The sequence below is a fragment of the Helianthus annuus genome, chromosome 4, assembly GCF_002127325.2.
Source record: "Helianthus annuus cultivar XRQ/B chromosome 4, HanXRQr2.0-SUNRISE, whole genome shotgun sequence".
NCBI classification, from domain to species: Eukaryota; Viridiplantae; Streptophyta; class Magnoliopsida; order Asterales; family Asteraceae; genus Helianthus; species Helianthus annuus.
The window spans coordinates 65333616-65350484 of NC_035436.2; the positions used below are offsets into that span (position 1 = coordinate 65333616).

A 16869-nucleotide genomic window follows, 5' to 3' on the forward strand; every position below is an offset into this window, starting at 1 on the left:
GATCCGATTCCGCCCACCACAACAGTCCGATCATCAAAAAATATGCACCCACCTTCATCATGATCGTCGTTGTCGTCGATTCATCTTGAAACCACCACCACCGTCTCTATCGCCACCGATTTATCTTGAAACCACCACCGTCGTCTTTATCGCCGCTGATCTTGAAGCCACCACCACCGTCATTGTTGTCGTATATTTTCGCAGATTCTTCCAAATCTTTTATAAGGATAACTTGATTTTTATTCGATTTCCTTGAGAGAGATAACAAAGTAGAGAGAGGAGAGAGGAAGAGTACTGAGAGACAGATAGTTTAGAGAGATAGAAATTAAAAGTTTTTATTTTTTATATTTTACACAAATAGTCTCTTGTTATAATTTATTTACTCAACAGTATCTGGGAATATAAAATGACAAGAATACCCTCATGTGCAAGGCATATGACCATATTTAACTAAAAAATGTAACTGGATTTGTCCTAAAGGACATAACGTGCAAGATTTTGGAACATTAAGTACAGAACTTGTCAACTTTTGCGCTAAAGGACAGCGCCTGCAATTTGGTGTAAACATAAAGGACAAAACTTGTAATTTACTCTTGCATTTCTACAGAATCTCCAAAAAAGGAAATTCCCATATAAAAAATTACTAAATTAGGATTAGATTCCTAAAAGTGAGTGTATTGATGTGAGTTGAAACTAAATATCAGTGTTGATTGTTTGGGTAAAAGTGATTCTCATTCCAAATTTCTAAATTTTATGAATCAAAATAGTCAGTTCGGAGAACCTATTAAGCCGTTTATCAAAGTATACATCCAAATACCCCCTGATCTAGCGAGGACCCGATACTAGATAATGAGGAGTTTATATTGGTTTCAAATCATAAAGGGCATTATTTGAAAGTCACTGTATGTATTAAAAACCATATAACATATGATATATACCAGCCACCCATTGGTGCCTCTAACCCCGCCTCTGATAGCATACGACCCGTTAAACCCATTTTTGAACAATAGCTTAGCTACCTTCATGGATTCACCATCGAAACTACCTTACAAACAAAATAAAGGAATCAAAAACAAAACAAACTTCTAAGGCCATAGTTGAAAATAAAATATCATGCAAGGGCAACATAGTCATGTAGACTTAAAAAGTATAGATATTATAGAAATGAAACATATTCTTTCATTGACAAAGGTTCGAAATAGAATCGGACCTACATCATCCTTTTCATAAGTGATCAAATAAATACGTATTATACAATGTTTAGTAACATAAAAAAACAATAGATGTGTTATAAAATAAAGTTATTCATTGATATCAAAGTTGAAAAATGTTAAGCAAAAATATAAATAAACACTAACAAATAACAAATTCATGTCTTTATATTAATAAATGAAAAACGTCAAACAATGTTGTCAATCAGATGAAAGAAATAACTAAAATTACTATTGAAAATAAAACAACCAACAATTATTACAAATACAAAACTCCAAAATACAAATGTACGCCCGTGACTAATTCTCAATAGTGGGAATATAATTTTTTTCATTCTTTATTCTGCACATCCTCCTTGATCTTCAAGCTATTCTCAATTGTATTATTAGGGATACTTGACACTATGTCAACCATGCACTTTACTTTACTTGTTTTCTCTTTAAAAAACTGTAAGGTAGTTGTTATATAATCTATGTTTTTTATTGAAATTTTTTTGACATTAAATAAAGAGTAAATTACAAGTTTTATCCTTTATGTTTGTACCAAATTGCAGGCGGTGTCCTTTGCCTTTAAAATTGACAAGTTTTGTCCTTAACGTTTCAAAATCCTGCACGTTATGTCCTTTAGGCCTAACTCAGTCAGATTTTTTAGTTAAATAGGGTCATGTGCCATGCACATGATGGTATAATTGTCATTTTACCTCTTCAGAGGCTATCAAATAAATAACTTATATATAAGGGACTATATGTGTAAAATTATTATAGAATAGGATATAAATGAAAAAAAACCTAATCAAAAAACTCTCTTTCTATCCCTGTCATTTCTCTCTCTCTCAAAACCTAAAAACCTGCAACAATTCATCTTTAAACTCAATTTTTCATCAACATTCATTCACCACAATTCTCAAACATCTCAATTTTTGTCTCTCTTTCTCAATCGTTGCATCTTCACACGACGGAGAGACAACCGCGTCGCCGCCAGGGAGGCCGCCGACCCATCTTCACCTCTCCTCTCTGATCGATAGCTGTAGATTGTTCAAATCAGAAGTTGCTGAAGAAGATCGAACACAATGCGCCACTTTCATCGCCGTCATGTTCGGCCACCGCGGAGGTTTTCTCCACTCCCACCACCGCCACCGTTGCCATCGTCGCGTCTCCGCCCCAACTCCACCTCCGCCAGATCTTCACTTGGGTAAACAGGTGCCTAATTTTCAATTGGGTAAACAGGTCACTTATTTTGAATTCGAGTGAACTTGATTAATAAGATCGATTTATATGGGAATCTTAATAATTTGAACGATTGGGGATTTGTGTATCTTTGTAGCTTTGTTCTTTTTTTGTTTTTTTTTCTCAATTTGGGTGGTGGTGGCCGTAGGTGGTGGCGGTTGAGAGAAATAGAGAGAGGGGGGGGGGTAGAGAGACAGGTTGTGGTGGTGTTGATAAAAGGAGGTGGTGGTCATGGTTATTTGGAAGGGAGGTGTGGCGGTGGTATGAGAGAATGAGAGAGAGAGAGTGAGAGAGTAGACAGGATGTTTTTTAATTAACAGGGTGAAAAGACAATTATACCCTCATGTGCAAGGCATATGACTATATTTAACAAAAAAATATGACTGAGTTAGGCCTAAAGGACAAAACGTGTAGAATTTTGAAACGTTAAGGACAAAACTCGTCAAATTTAAAGGCAGAGGACACCGCCTGCAATTTGGTATAAACATAAAGGACAAAACTTCTAATTTACTCTTAAATAAATATTATGAGAATGAAATTCAAATTGTATGTAATTGAAATTAATTGACATAAATTGTTTTGAATTTATTGATAAAAGAAATAAATAATTATATGTTTACTAACCTTCAAATTCATTAAATTAATAGAGTTTTGATCATAACTACCAACATGAAGTAAAAAACAAAACATTATTTTAGATTAAAATAAAGGGAAAATAACAAAATAAAACGTTATTCGTCAACATGTTTCGATAACATTACACATATATTGTTTTTCATTAGGAGATATATCTTTCGAAGATGAAAATTGGCCAACCGGTTTTTCTATGCGTATGTTTTTTATTTATTATGAATTATGAATAAGTTATGAAGAATAACTATATGGTAAATGGTAAAATCAACAAAAGGAATTAATTTTGTTTATCATAAATAATGTTTCTATTCTTAGAAAAGGGTATCTGCAAATAATTCTTGCTCATCAATTTTCATCAGCGATTTCACGATATTGGTGTTCAGAACTACTTTTTGTTGCTAGGAATGTGTTTGGAAAGTTTCAATCACTTCATGACTATTCAACTGACGAAAACTTATCCATGCATCAGCAGACGAAGATCCTTGCATGTTTGTTTGAAGCCGTAGTTCTTGATGATAATCGATTTGGGGGAAATGTGAAGAATTAGGGTTTGGGGTTCTTTAAATTGGGGGGAAATGCTCAGGGGTATTTTAAATGACACAACTACCCTCATGTGATCTGCACGTGGTCACATTTAACTGAGAAAACAAACTGGATTAGGCCCAAAGGGTAAAACGTGCTTGATTTTTAAACATAAAGGACAAAACTCGTAAATTTTAAACATAAAGGACACCGCCTGTAAAAGAACATAAAGATAAAGGACAATTCATGCAATTCACTCTTTTTTTTATTCATGTGTTTATTATTATTTAATTGAGATCTGTAAGATACATGACATACATAGACCATAGTGATGCTACAAAAAAGAACTAACATGAGTTTTTTTTTAAACGACTGCTATATGGATCAACTGGTTGGGCTTTCGCACCAAACATCAGTTGTCTAAAGGTGACCCGGGTTCGAATCCGGAGTAAATCCGTATTGGGTAGTATTATCCGGCCCTACAATCCGCAATCAAGCAGGATATCATTAGGGTGAAGTCGAACACACGGCCCGTCCCAAGAGGAAACCACGCATCTAAGTACTATACAATATATCAAAAGAAGTTTGATAAACTAATAGAAAACGAGTACCGCGTTGTAAATTGTCATTGCCGCCGCCGCATCGCACGGGTTTCCTACTAATATATATCAATACATGTTTTGTAGAGAAACATAAAATATATGAAATGTAAATACATACAAGTTATTCATATTTATGATTTTGTGCAAGTATTTGAAGTTAATGATATATAAAAGGTTTAAATAATCTTTGCAACTTATTTATGTTCGTAACATAATCTTTTATAGTAGATTTATAAAACATTACAAAGAATTTTATAGAACTCTGATGATTTTAGTATGGATATGGTTTAGATAAGCCTCGCCCACAAACGTGCAAGAGTCGGATTTGAGATTTAAACACGGAAGATACACAAATGTTCATAAGGTGGTTTGTTTAGATCCTTAGATGTGTCCATTGCTATATCTCCATCTTAAAAAAGTTAGGTTCGATAACTTATATCTTGACAAAATTAGTTTTTGAACATCTTGAAAACTCCTTGATAAAACCAAAAAGCCTTCGTGGGATGGACGTTTTGCTAATTGTCCCATTAGAAGATGGAATCTTCCATCTAAATAAGATAAGTTAATGAAACCCATGTGATCAAAGTCTTTAACTTATATTAAATGTACAATTTGAGTTTTTTTCTTATAAACAAAAAAGAAATTAATGATATAATATATTTTGATGTTTACTTGTGTCCAGACTTGCCCTCAGTTTTTTTTCTTGAGATTGGTGTCGTTCTCAGTATTTTATTTTATATATACTGTAGTCTAACGACTTAATAGTTCATTTTCAATGTTTTCATAATCGGATCTTACGTTAAATCAGTCTTTTTACTGGTTCAATGGTTTGACTGTTCTTACTAGTCGAACTGGACGTAAGAACCGAAAGGTGTCGTAAATATTATAAAATTTAAGAGGGTTAAATCTGAAAAATATATAAAAACGGTCCAACCGCCAGGTCACCGATTCAACCTCCGGTTCAATGTATTTCCGGTCCGATATCATGACCCGGACCAACCGATCCGGGTCTAAAAACATTGGTTTTTTTATATTTAATGTAGTCTAAAAATGATTAGGAGCTCTACCTACCAAAGTCTCTATATCTACACATCCCCCTCTCAACTACTCCACATCAACTCACAACACCCATAAAAATGGCAGAAACCCAAATTCGATTTGGGATTCTAGGATGTGCTAACATAGCCCACGGGGTATCGCGGGCTATGTTACTCTCCCCTAACACTACCATATCCGCCATTGGCAGTCGCTCTCTTGAAAAAGCGGTCGCGTTTGCATCAGAAAACCATTTCCCGGAATCTACCAAGGTTTATGGTAGCTACGACGACGTATTGGACGACCCTCATGTTGATGCAGTTTATGTTCCTTTACCAACAAGCCTGCACTTGCGGTGGGCGGTTTTGGCAGCCGAGAAGAAGAAGCATGTTTTGCTAGAGAAACCGGTGGCGCTTAACGTAGGCGAACTCGATAAGATACTTGCGGCTTGTGATTCCAATGGGGTGCAGTTCATGGATTGTACAATGTGGATGCATCATCCTCGGACAGCAAAGCTGAAGCAGCTCCTTTCTGATGAACAAAGATTCGGACAGCTCAAATCGGTATTACTTCCTCTTTGTGATAATATTAATATTCAAAATGAGGATGAGTTTTATAAAAATAGTCTTGGATTTAAAAAAAAAGAAATTCTAACCAATTAATGCATCTGTTTCTTAGCACAACAAATTCTGTTTCTTAGAACGTGGGTATGGTGGGGCGGGGTTTGGGGCATGGGTTGACACGTAGACTTCGAGGGAAACCGTTGGTCAGTTGTATGTTGGGTCGGTATAGCGGGGCGTAGCTAGCCTGTGTGGGTTGGCCACGTGTTATAATTTTTTTTTCCAATTCATATACATGTATTAATTTGAAACATACGAATGAATAGTGGTACAGTAATTTTTCTTTTTTTTTTCTTTTTTTTTATCTTTGAATTTGTCTTTTTGTTTACTTTTAACATTTAACATTCAGTATTAACTCTTACGACCCATTAACTTTCTAAATACTTTTTAACCGAGTTTTACGTCTTTATTTTTATTTACGTGTCGATATAAACTTAAGTTGATTTACGTTTCGACATAATTTTTTTTTGTTTTCTCAACTTTCAGTATTCACACTAGTATTCACACTGACAACCCTTTAACTTTCTAAATACTTTTGTAGTCGGTGATTTTTTTTTCTTTTCTTTTTGTCTTTCTTTTTTTTTGTATTTTTTTACTTTTAACCTTTAATTTTCAGCATTGACTCTTACAACCTCTTAACTTTCTATATACTTTTTAAATTATTAAATATCAAAACATGACTTTGCAACAGTCAGACTTTTCTGGTTTTATAGTTTTGCCATCAAAACTTGGTTGGTGGTAAAAAATGGTCCCCAAACTTTTTTTCCTTTTAATATGGTTATTAGATTTTATCACCTCCAGCTATTGTTCACTGTCACCCTCAATTATCACTTTGAAGCCCGTCACCCCAAACTTAACACTTAGTGTGTTCTGTCACCACGTCCTTAACTGATCACTAACTTTTGATGCTGTTACTACACTTTTTGGGGTGTCATAGGAATCTTGAGAAGATTTTAGGGATCTTAGGACACCCCAAAAGTATAGTAACATGATCAAAAGTTAGTGGTCTGGTGACTAAACACACAAAGTGTTAAGTTGGGAATGACGGGTGTTAAAATGATAGTTGGGGGTGACAGCGGCCAATGACCAATAGTTAAGGGTGATAAAATCCAATACCCCTTTTAATATAAGTTTGTTTTTCTTTCTTTTGGAGTTGTTACTTTTGTTTTAAGCTTTCTAAAAACTTAATACATACTCTGATCTCCATCAACGGTGTAAGTATACATTTGAGTTCATATACTTTTTACGTTACGTAAGTAGTTTGGTGTCATAAATTCGTGTTTTTGTTTTATCATTTTTCTTTGTTTTGGTCGTTGTTGCTTAGCTACGTAACACGATTTTATGCCTCCTCCCCCAACAATTGTAGTGCGGATTTACGCCCCTCGCCCGCAATACAGGGGCTAAATACTAGTTATTCTAAAAATACACACAAAATTAAAAAAAAAAAAAAAAAAAGCCTAGCCACCTATAGCCTAGCCAACCCAGCCAATGAGAGCCAGCCATGGAAGATCGCTAGGCCCGCCCAACGCTCGGGCCGAAACCCTCGCCCAAGGGGCCACGCCGAAACCCAAGCCCACCCAATGTGGTGACTTGAGCGTTTGTACCCAACCCACGCCCCAACCTTCGTCCCATACCCCATATTCTTATTCTTGGATTTAAAACATCATTTGATGTTTTGTTTTATTTTAGTTATGTTTAAAACTTTATAGCTGTTTTGTAAGAAATATTTTTTTACAAAGTTGGTATATTTGTTTATATTAAATTGTTATGTAATTTCTACTAGGTTAAAATCTCATCTTTTTCACGGATAGAATAAATGTAACATTATAAAAAGCTATATCATGAAAAAATATATATATATATGTGTGTTGCATGGGTTAAAATAAACATGAGTATTATACGGGTTAAATAAACACGTATATTATACAAGTTGAATATAAAATAATATTAGAATAATAATTTTTTATGTAGTATATATATATATATATATATATAATAAGTATTTATAATTAAATAATACATATCATAGTTAACTCTAAATTAAATATCTAAAAATATATCAATTTAACATCAATATTATCGTGTAGAAGAGAGTTTTGTTCTGCGAAGTGTAGGATATGGGTCTTTGATCAAGCAATCCAATGGTTAAGATTAGATGGTCCTCAGATGTAGAATTTACGTGACAAAAAACAAGGGAAACAAGTGGGGAACGGACAAAATATGAAGATTCAATATTGGTAGCTCATAAACCCACTTCTCCCACAATTTTCAAGGCTATAACTTTTTCATACCATAATATTTTTTTAAAAAGATTTCGCCGTATCAGTCAGTATTTCATTATCTTTAATTTGAGTATGTTATTTCTATAGTTTTCTTACTTTGTTTTTTGTATTTTACAAGTTATAACATTACGGGATTTTGTAATGTTACGTGATTATATATCAGTACATAATTATGTAACAATAGTTGACTATGTGTTATTACGTGATTACATAATTTTGAATACCCATTACGTTATATTGTTATACTTTTTTATGTGAAACCCCCTCTAAGTGATAACGTAATTACGTAGGAATCATAATTGTAATAAAAAAACAAAATATATAATACATAATATTTCACGGAATGCCTAATATTTCAAGTCTAATAACTATTAAACATAAATGTAATGTAATACAAAGCATTAACCGATTAACCTATAACAACTAAGTAATTTCGTATATTACAGATTTCATCAAGTAATAAATCATAAACAATTAAGTTCTCATTATTAAAAGTGTAATCACGTAAAAAACATAACTATAATAACATCAACTATAACAAATATACTAGATGTGTAATCACACATCCTATAAAAAATTAAGAAAGCAATAGCAATAGCAATAGCTTCCTTAAATTAAAGAGAATAAAATCCTCGTTAATAAAGTGTATTTTTTTAAAATATTATTGTATGAAAAAATTATAACCGTTTAAAAATCGTGGGGATATGGGTTTACGAATCAACGATGTTGAATCTTCTTATGATACCATTGTTTTTGAATGTTTCCTACACTTCATACAAATTGACTTTCTTGTACAATAACTCTTCCCTCATTGTTTAATACAAGAAAGACAAAAAAAAAAAAAAAAAAAAACAAAATCTAGATAACCTTGGAGAGGATCTTGTATAAATTATTGTAATCGTAGTAGTGTAGGAGACAATATTAGCCATTGATCTAAGAATTAAATGGTTGAGATTTAGACGTTCCCAAAATAATTAAATCACATCCAAAAACAAGTAACGAAAAAACAAAATAGAAAAAAACACAATTATTGACTTTTAGAACCACTTCTCTGTGATTTTTAAACACTCATAACTTTTTAATATAATAATATTTTTTTTAAATTACACCATATTAACGAGCATTTTATCCTATTTAATTTGAGTAAGGATTGGTTTTTTAATGTTTAATATTTCTTTTATTTTACAATCTACGTGATTACGTATTTTTTGTATAACGTTACAAAATTATATACAATTACGTAATTACATAGTATGCATTTTACTATGATACAGATATAACTTTACATGATTTGGTAACGTTACGTAATTATGTACCAACATGTAATTATGTAACATTACTTAACTATGTACCATTACGTAATTATGTAACATTAGGTAATTACGTAATTACTAAACAAATTATTTACATGGTACATGGATGATTATACCCCTGGCTTGAAGGACATGTGGCAAATTTTTGTGGTCTCCTACGCTTCACACACTTTCGGCTCACACTAACTCCTCTCTCTCTTTCTTCCCCCTTTTTCGATACACACACACACACATATATATATGTATATATATATATATGTATATATATATATATCTATATGTATATATATATATAAAGGAAGGTTATATAGAAAACCCATAGTTAGAGAGAAAACCCAAGAAAGTCTAACCTCCCAACATTTTTTTGAAAACAATAACACATGTAATATACATGTTTTAAGGGTTTTGAGCAAAAAAACAAAACTAAAAAGGCGGCAACCAAATTTTTATTTAAAAAAAAACAGGTTTTGGTGTAACATATGTGACAGTCGAGTTGCGCACTATTACACGAAACCTTGTTTATTTTTTTAATCATCTCGACGCATTTTTTTGTTTTGTTTTTTTTTTTTTTGTTGCTTAAAACTCTTAAATATGTGTATATTACACGTATTATTTTTTTCAAAAAAAATTGTTGGAAAGTTAAAGTTTCCCACGATTTCTCCCTAACTACGTGTATTCTCCCAATACTTACACTCTATATATATATATCACTAATGTATATAATATAAACAACTACCATATACGAAAGTAAAAAAAAAGATCAGATAAAAATATAAAATATTGTTTTTAATCTATTATTATATAAATAAGTAAAAGATAACAACTTAAAAACGCATTAGAAGATGGTTTTTTTTTAAACTAAACTAAAAAAATAAATATGTTTAACTTATCATTATACATCACATATCTCACACCGACACATGACCAATAAATTATTTGAAACTATCTATTATTGATTTAACAGGTTCATAGCGCGGTTACATACTTAGCAGACGACGATTTTCTAAAGAATGATATTCGTGTAAACCCTAATCTTGATTCTCTTGGAGCTCTTGGAGACATAGGATGGTACTGCATACGCGCCATCCTATGGGCTCATGATTACGAGCTTCCAAACACAGTTACCGCGTTTCGTAACCCTGAATACCACGACTCAGGAGTCATCTTGTCATGTGGTGCGTCTTTAAACTGGAAAACAGATGGGAAAGTCGCAACTTTTTGTTGTTCGTTCCTCTCTAACTTATGCATGGACATAATCGCGCTTGGAACCAAAGGAAACTTTCATGTGCACGACTTTGTTATACCGTTCAATGAAAAAGTGGGATCTTTTTATGCGGTGGATAATTCAAAATGGGCAGAACGAGCAGTTGGGTGTGGTCCTGAACCAGGTGTGTTTAAGATAGCAACTGATATGCCCCAGGAAACGTTGATGATACAAGAATTTGGTCGTTTGGTTGCAGGAATTCGGAGTGGTGAGCCTAAAGAGAATAAATGGCCAATCATTAGTAGAAAGACCCAACTCGTCATTGATGCAGTTGTAGCTTCGATTAAGAATGATTTTGTTCCTGTTAAAGTTGTTTACTAGATGTCATTTATTTGCTTTTAGTTTGGTGTCTTAGCGTATGTTATAAACTGTTGGTTGGTGAAAGTAGTATTTTGAAATAAAAGATCTTAAATTGCCATGTTTTTTCAGTGTAAAATGCCAAAATCGTCCTAAGGTTTAGTTATTTTTGCTTGTTCCATCCAAAATGATTTTATTGTGCATTTGAGTTCTTCGGATTACGTTTTATTGCCAATTTCATCCTTGAGTTTGGCAATTTATTGCAACTTTCTTCCCTCGACATTTGGCCCTCAGGGATGAAATCACAAGATTTCAATTTTTTGGATGTAAATGACACCTCGGGGACGACGAAAGTCACAAAAAGTGGTCGAGTTTATCGGACACGTCTTGCCATGTTATTCGATATAAGTTTCCGAGATGTCACACACAGACACATCCCATTTTGATCCAAATGTAATTGTGAAGTTATAAAGGTTTCAGGGGTTGTTAGTTGTTTATAAATCTAGGCATAATATTCCAATATGTTTTTAGTACGATTTAAAGATGAAAGAAAAAAAATCAATATGAATTGTTCGTCGTGATGGTTATATAAAAAGCAAACAAATTGGAACCTAAGATCCGCAATAGAAATGGTTGAAAAATTCTTTTAAATTTTGGCCATTATACCCTTGCTTTCTATTGGGTCGGCCCGGCTATAAATAGTATTCACAATTTTAATTTGTTGAACATAAACCTTGGGATGTTCATGACTTAATGATTTGAATGTACAGATTTTATAACATGAAGTAACTTAAAATTAACAATAATAAACTAGCACTTCATAGTAGTTATTATCGACACAAACTAGAAACCTCACTCTCATACATATATCCATAGCATCATAAATATATATTTACATTATAGACGGTAAAGTAAATAATAGTTCTGGTTACATGACGAAAGGCAATTCCAAAGCTAGCTAATATGTTAACGAAGATCACATGACCAACACCAATATGGTTGTAACTTGTAGGCTGGTTCACAAAGATGGGTTCAAGCTTGTGGGTTTCTGAAAACGAGCTGACCAAAGTGAACTTAGTGCTCGGAGACGTTGAAAGTACTCCCCTAATGCAATCAACCCTCTTGCAGCTTGATGGGTGGTTAAGATTCGAGACATTTGTTGAAACACTTGTTGTCGTAGGTGATCCGCCTGCGAGTTCTTCAAATGTAAGTTGGGGCGTATATTAAATTTTGATGTCATATGATTTATAAATAATTTATAACCGTAATAGATTTTTTTCTTATAAATAAATTACAAAGTAGACGCACACAACTGATAAAGATATATTAGGCCCATATTTCAATTTAGAAGAGAAATGACTAAAAATAAGTTAAACTTTTGATTTTTTTAAAATATAACATTATTTACCTGGTTCAAGAAGTTTTCGATTCCTTCAAGCCTCTCCATTGCCAAAGTCATCTGCGTATTGTAACTTCCAATTCTGGTTATGTCGATGGTGATACCTTGAGCAAGAGTTTGTTGAAGTTTATCCATTCCTGTACTTAGTGCATCCTCGGCTTGTTTGCACGAATGTTTCAGGGTCGAGAGCCTCATGAGTTGTTCTTCCGTTAGCAGCTCAAGTTGTGGCATTAGCATCTACCGTGTAAAAGAAGACAAGAATAAATATTTCAAATTGTAAATTAGGGTTAAGCGAGTTAGAATAAAACTTTTCTTTTATTTCTATTCATATATAAGAAATGAAATGTATGATCCTTTATGTTATGGTAGATATATTTTTGTATCTCAACTTAGCATTATGTTTTTCTTTAATGTTTTCCATATCACAATAACATACACAAGGGTATGTTTAAACATATATACCATATTGGGAAAATGTGAACTCTTAATATACGGTCAAAATGAGTAAGTAGCCACATCTTACACATATGAGTTCTGATGGTCGTGGTCCTCCAAGCCATTGAAAGAGCCTTTCGATAGGCGTTCTCCACATTCCATACATAAAATAGAACACGTCAGCCTTCATAGCATTGGCTTTCATTTGGAAAAGCTCATAGTAGTGGTTCAAGCTACTGTCCACGGATATACGAAGATCTGGTTCGCTTACTTGATTTTGCAACATAATCTTAAGTTCGTTGTCCCTCTTTCGTTGTTCAAAAACCCACAAATCATACATGATCTCAAACGCAACGATACCTACATATAAGTTGTCCATATTAATAATTTTTTTACATGCATTGATAAAAGTTGTAATGTACATAACTTTATATTATGTAACATGTTCCATACCCGAGTTGATGTTATTAGATGATATACCATTGCTTGTATTAAGTAATCCGCCACATACACCCTGTTGTCGAGATCTCTCAAGTTCCTGCTCCAATTGCACCAACTTCAAACGACATGTTTCTAGTTGTTGAACATATGCCTAAAAAGAACATCAACGAAAAAGAATTAACCGTAGAAAATCGAGATAGTCATATTAGTTAATTGTGATGGAAGATATAAATAAAACATTTACTTTTTTTCTTAAGCGACTCTTACGTGCAGCTTCTCTGTTTTGTGCTAATCTTCTTTGCAACTATAGGTAGACAAGCAAAAATATAGCATTAACACACATTTATGTATACAAGAAAAACATAAGCAATTAACGAAGGAATGTATCACCTTATCGGACATGGTTTTCGCTGCTTCGTCTTCTAATGAAGGTCCGATCGATTCCTGATAGATGTATTCAGCGCGACAAGTTGAAAAACTATATGTTAGAGAACAAGATTCATATTTACAAGAAAAGTAAGATAGGATGTTCCTATCCACATTTCAAAGTTACAAACCCATGTTGGTCTTGCTTTATTAAAGATGCCTTTTAATCTTTAAGCAATTTATTTGTTGTATTAAGAACCATAAATATGCAAATATTATATCACATGGTAATATGTTTAAATTCTCTAAATATTTATTGTTCTCAAGTAAACACACATATATTATGGAAGAGATCTATTTACATACAACTATGGAGCTACCTCTTTTATTATACAAGTTATCATGTTATTTAAGTATAGCAAGATGAAGAATCCATCTAACATTAAGAACACACCCTATACCTTGTTAGCTAGCCGTGTGTCGACTCGGGAGCTAGATGACGCATCCGTGGGGCTAATAGCATGTCCGAATGTGTTTTCGCACATGCCGATATTGTTGAATGGATCATATATGCTCATCTTTCTAGATGTGGCAAATTGGGTGGTCATCGATGCCATTTCCGGTCGCTAAAACCTAGTAAGAATGTTGATCTTTAATACACAAAATACCGATATAACTAAATTTCAATGTATGATCAAAACAGAAGTTGAGAGTTTGTAGGAACTGAACATGTACACTTGAATCTGATAATATGTAAATAAAGTAAAGATTGTAAACTGATGGCTTTCCATATGGATAAGCCCTATTTATACACAACAAATTAGTTAGACCTAGCTCACATGAAAAATAAAGAATTACATACTGAATACAAAGACTAAAATAATAAAATTAATTTTGTCACACATCACACAAGTTTATAGCAATCCATGCCCACATGGAAAGTGGGCATTTGCGACGGAAATTTAAGAAAAAAAAGGCCACAAATTTAGCGACTGATTTGCGACTGAAATCAAATTGGTTCCACATCTAGCTACTATTATCAGTCTAACCGCATAAGGTTTGCACAATTTGCGACCTTTATAATTTAGTCACAAACCGATCACACCACAAGGCGGTTGCAACAAGTGTAACCACAAAACCGGTCACTAAGTTCAGTCGCAACGTAATCCTCCGTCGCAAAATGGGATTACCCACCGAGGTTTTGGCTACTGTGTTTCGATCAAAAAGGGCTTTTGCGACTATTTTGCGATCGATATTCGCAAACTCTTAGTTTTTAATAGTGTGCATATACAAACACTAAAACATACACCACCACTGTGCACCATTTACACACAAGACTTGAAAATAGATCTAAAACGTAAATACGTGTATGTCAAGAAAGAAACACACGTAGATTGTATCGAAAATTGCAGAAAACTTGACTTGAAAGTTGAAAGCAAAAGAATTGAAGTGCTAAAAAGAAAAGAGGGGCTAGCTAGCTAGCTACTAACCAGTTCATGAAGTGTTGAATGCTGAAGATAAGTCTTCTAAATCAAAAAAAGATGAAATGTCTTGGGGTTTTTATAAACAAAGTAAATCCATTGGTGTAAATAAATATACAATTAAAGTTGGTTTGGTTAAAGAGGCATCAAATCATATGATTTTAGGAGAAAAAGATGACCTTGATCATGTGTTCAAAAGCAAGAAAGGTTGGCCAAGAAAAATAGACATCAAAAGTTATTGACAAAATAAGCACTAAACTTATTATCAAAATAATTGTGTTTCCATCGAGATAAATTAAAGTTTATGGATTGTGGAATGAGAAAGAAAGCAATTAACATGACACTAAAATAATATTATTATTATTAGAATTTCAATATATTGATAATATAAGTTGTGATTTTTTTATTTGTTTCTCATAAACCGTCTTCAAGCTAAAAGGGAGATAAACGTTTTATGTTGGCATTGTCTGTTTGAGCAATCATCTTCTTCTTTTGACGAACCCTCCTCCGAACAATCCAACATATCCCTTGTTATCTCTCCTCCGATCCCCTGTCACAAATTCACAATCATTTCTAGCGACTCCTACCCTCTCTCCTCGGCTCCTCGCCACGTCTACAAAATCTTCTCCTCTGTCTTCTTACACCCTCAAAATCTTATTTTCACACTCTTTTCACTCTCTCTATATGTATGTATGTATGTATGAATGTATGTATGTATGTATGTATGTATGTATGTATGTATGTATGTATGTATGTATGTATGTATGTATGTATGTATGTATGTATGTATGTATGTATGTATGTATGTATGTATGTATGTATGTATGTATGTATGTATGTATGTATGTATGTATGTATGTATGTATGTATGTATGTATGTATGTATGTATGTATGTATGTATGTATGTATGTATGTATGTATGTATGTATGTATGTATGTATGTATGTATGTAGAAAGAGATATAGGGAGAGGGGTGTGGATATTAAAGAAAAAGTTTATATATTAACAACATATGGAAATAGATTGACAGAATATTGTTCTAAATTCGAATAAAGTACAATAAATGCGTGGACCTTTTATATCAGGATAACTAAAAACCAACTCACTATCACAATAGTACACTTTCTGACGCCAAAGGGTTGTCAAAAATATGTTACCGACGTGTCTAACGGACATTTTGACGATTTGATGATAAAAAAGAATAAAAACAAAAAACAACATTATTTTTAGACTTATTTCCGATGCTTTTGTTGACCTAGTTCATTATATTAACGAATTCAAAACCTGATTATTTTCGTTTTAATTGATCGCATGTGTCGTGTTTGTCATGAATTGATGTCCGATTCAATATCAGATGTTAATTGTCACTTTGTTGTTAAATGTCAAAATTACTAAATTGCCTTAGTGTTAAATGATACGTAAGTATTAATTTTGTTAATTAATAAATAGTTATTAGTGTATACAAAATTCCTTCGACTTACTTTGATGTTAAAGATTTCTTTTTTTGGCATATGGTATATTTTATGGTCTCGTGACTTTTGGGTTTGGGTGTGATCTTATTATCTTTAACTTTTTATAAAGTATAATATAATGGAAGAAAAGCTACTAAAATATTATCAAATTGGATGCAACTTCACTCTTTTTTTCACACTTGTCTCTTAACTTTAGATAAGGTCTTTTAATAATGACAGTAGTTTTTTTTCCTAGATCGTTTTTGAGAAAACTAAGTTACATAATTAG

General features: G+C 32.9%; 2 protein-coding genes across 3 annotated transcripts; one reads left to right on the plus strand and one right to left on the minus strand.

The window, feature by feature from the left end:
• The first annotated feature begins 5288 nt into the window (after positions 1–5288).
• LOC110868599 (uncharacterized oxidoreductase At4g09670) lies at positions 5289–11137 on the plus strand. Its single transcript, XM_022117803.2, has 2 exons — positions 5289–5793; positions 10410–11137. The coding sequence occupies exons 1-2, from the start codon at positions 5332–5334 to the stop codon at positions 11028–11030; spliced, it is 1083 nt and encodes a 360-aa protein (XP_021973495.1). The 5' UTR covers positions 5289–5331; the 3' UTR covers positions 11031–11137.
• Positions 11138–11782: 645 nt separating this feature from the next.
• On the minus strand, positions 11783–15251 carry LOC110868600 (transcription factor TGA4). Of its 2 annotated transcripts, none has more exons than XM_022117804.2 (8): positions 15138–15251; positions 14109–14280; positions 13672–13725; positions 13526–13585; positions 13294–13432; positions 12929–13200; positions 12415–12642; positions 11783–12195 (listed from the first exon to the last, which is right to left on the minus strand). In XM_022117804.2, exons 2-8 carry the CDS (start codon positions 14262–14264, stop codon positions 12025–12027), a joined length of 1080 nt encoding a protein of 359 aa, XP_021973496.1. In that variant the 5' UTR covers positions 14265–14280; positions 15138–15251; the 3' UTR covers positions 11783–12024. The 2 variants fall into 2 exon arrangements, with proteins under 2 accessions (XP_021973496.1, XP_021973497.1); XM_022117805.2 differs by lacking the exon at positions 15138–15251 and adding an exon at positions 15037–15106.
• Positions 15252–16869: the final 1618 nt, after the last annotated feature.